Here is a 686-nt window from a genome sequence, read left to right as displayed (position 1 = left end):
ACATAGTATATCATCCAAGTATTAATAATTAAGCAATTCACAAATGTTGTAATCATATTGCATTAAGCTTGAAGGGTCTCTTGAGCAAGAGAAGAAGGTTCGAATGGACCTTGAGAGAGCCAAGAGGAAGTTGGAGGGAGACTTAAAGCTGAGCCAGGAGACTGTAATGGATCTAGAAAATGACAAGCAGCAGCTGGAGGAGCGACTGAAAAAGTACAGATTCATTTTTATATTAGTTATTCATTATCTCTTGTTTTAATAAACCAACACTGACTAAAAAAAATTCTGCAGGAAAGACTTTGAAATCAGTCAGCTGAATGGCAAAATTGAAGATGAACAGGCCATAATCTCTCAACTCCAGAAGAAGTTGAAAGAGCTGCAGGTAAAACAAAGTGATTCAGTAGTTAATCATCATCAATTAAGTGTAAACGATTTTGTGAAACATTGCTACATTTAAACATGTTGTTCTGACATTAGGCTCGTGTAGAGGAGCTGGAAGAAGAGCTTGAGGCAGAGCGAGCTGCTCGAGCCAAAGTGGAGAAGCAGAGAGCAGACTTGGCCAGAGAGCTGGAGGAGATCAGTGAGAGGCTGGAGGAGGCTGGTGGAGCAACATCTGCCCAGATTGAGATGAACAAGAAGAGGGAGGCTGAGTTCCAGAAACTCCGCAGAGACCTTGAAGAGGCCAC

General features: G+C 41.8%; 1 protein-coding gene across 1 annotated transcript; it reads left to right on the top strand.

Moving 5' to 3' along the window:
• Positions 1 to 47: 47 nt before the first annotated feature.
• On the top strand, positions 48 to 683 carry LOC111644397 (uncharacterized; the record flags this gene model as incomplete). The annotated part of the gene is made up of 3 exons (XM_023393269.2): positions 48 to 213; positions 292 to 382; positions 478 to 683. Coding segments are annotated over exons 1-3 (407 nt in total), but the record flags the coding sequence as incomplete, so codon positions are not given.
• Positions 684 to 686: the final 3 nt, after the last annotated feature.

Source organism: Seriola lalandi, unplaced genomic scaffold, assembly GCF_002814215.2.
Source record: "Seriola lalandi dorsalis isolate HSWRI2012SDOR001 ecotype SW California unplaced genomic scaffold, Sedor1 jcf7180002012657, whole genome shotgun sequence".
Lineage (NCBI taxonomy): Eukaryota > Metazoa > Chordata > Actinopteri > Carangiformes > Carangidae > Seriola > Seriola lalandi.
Note: the sequence above shows the minus strand (reverse complement) of the source record. Positions and strands in the feature narration are given on the sequence as shown.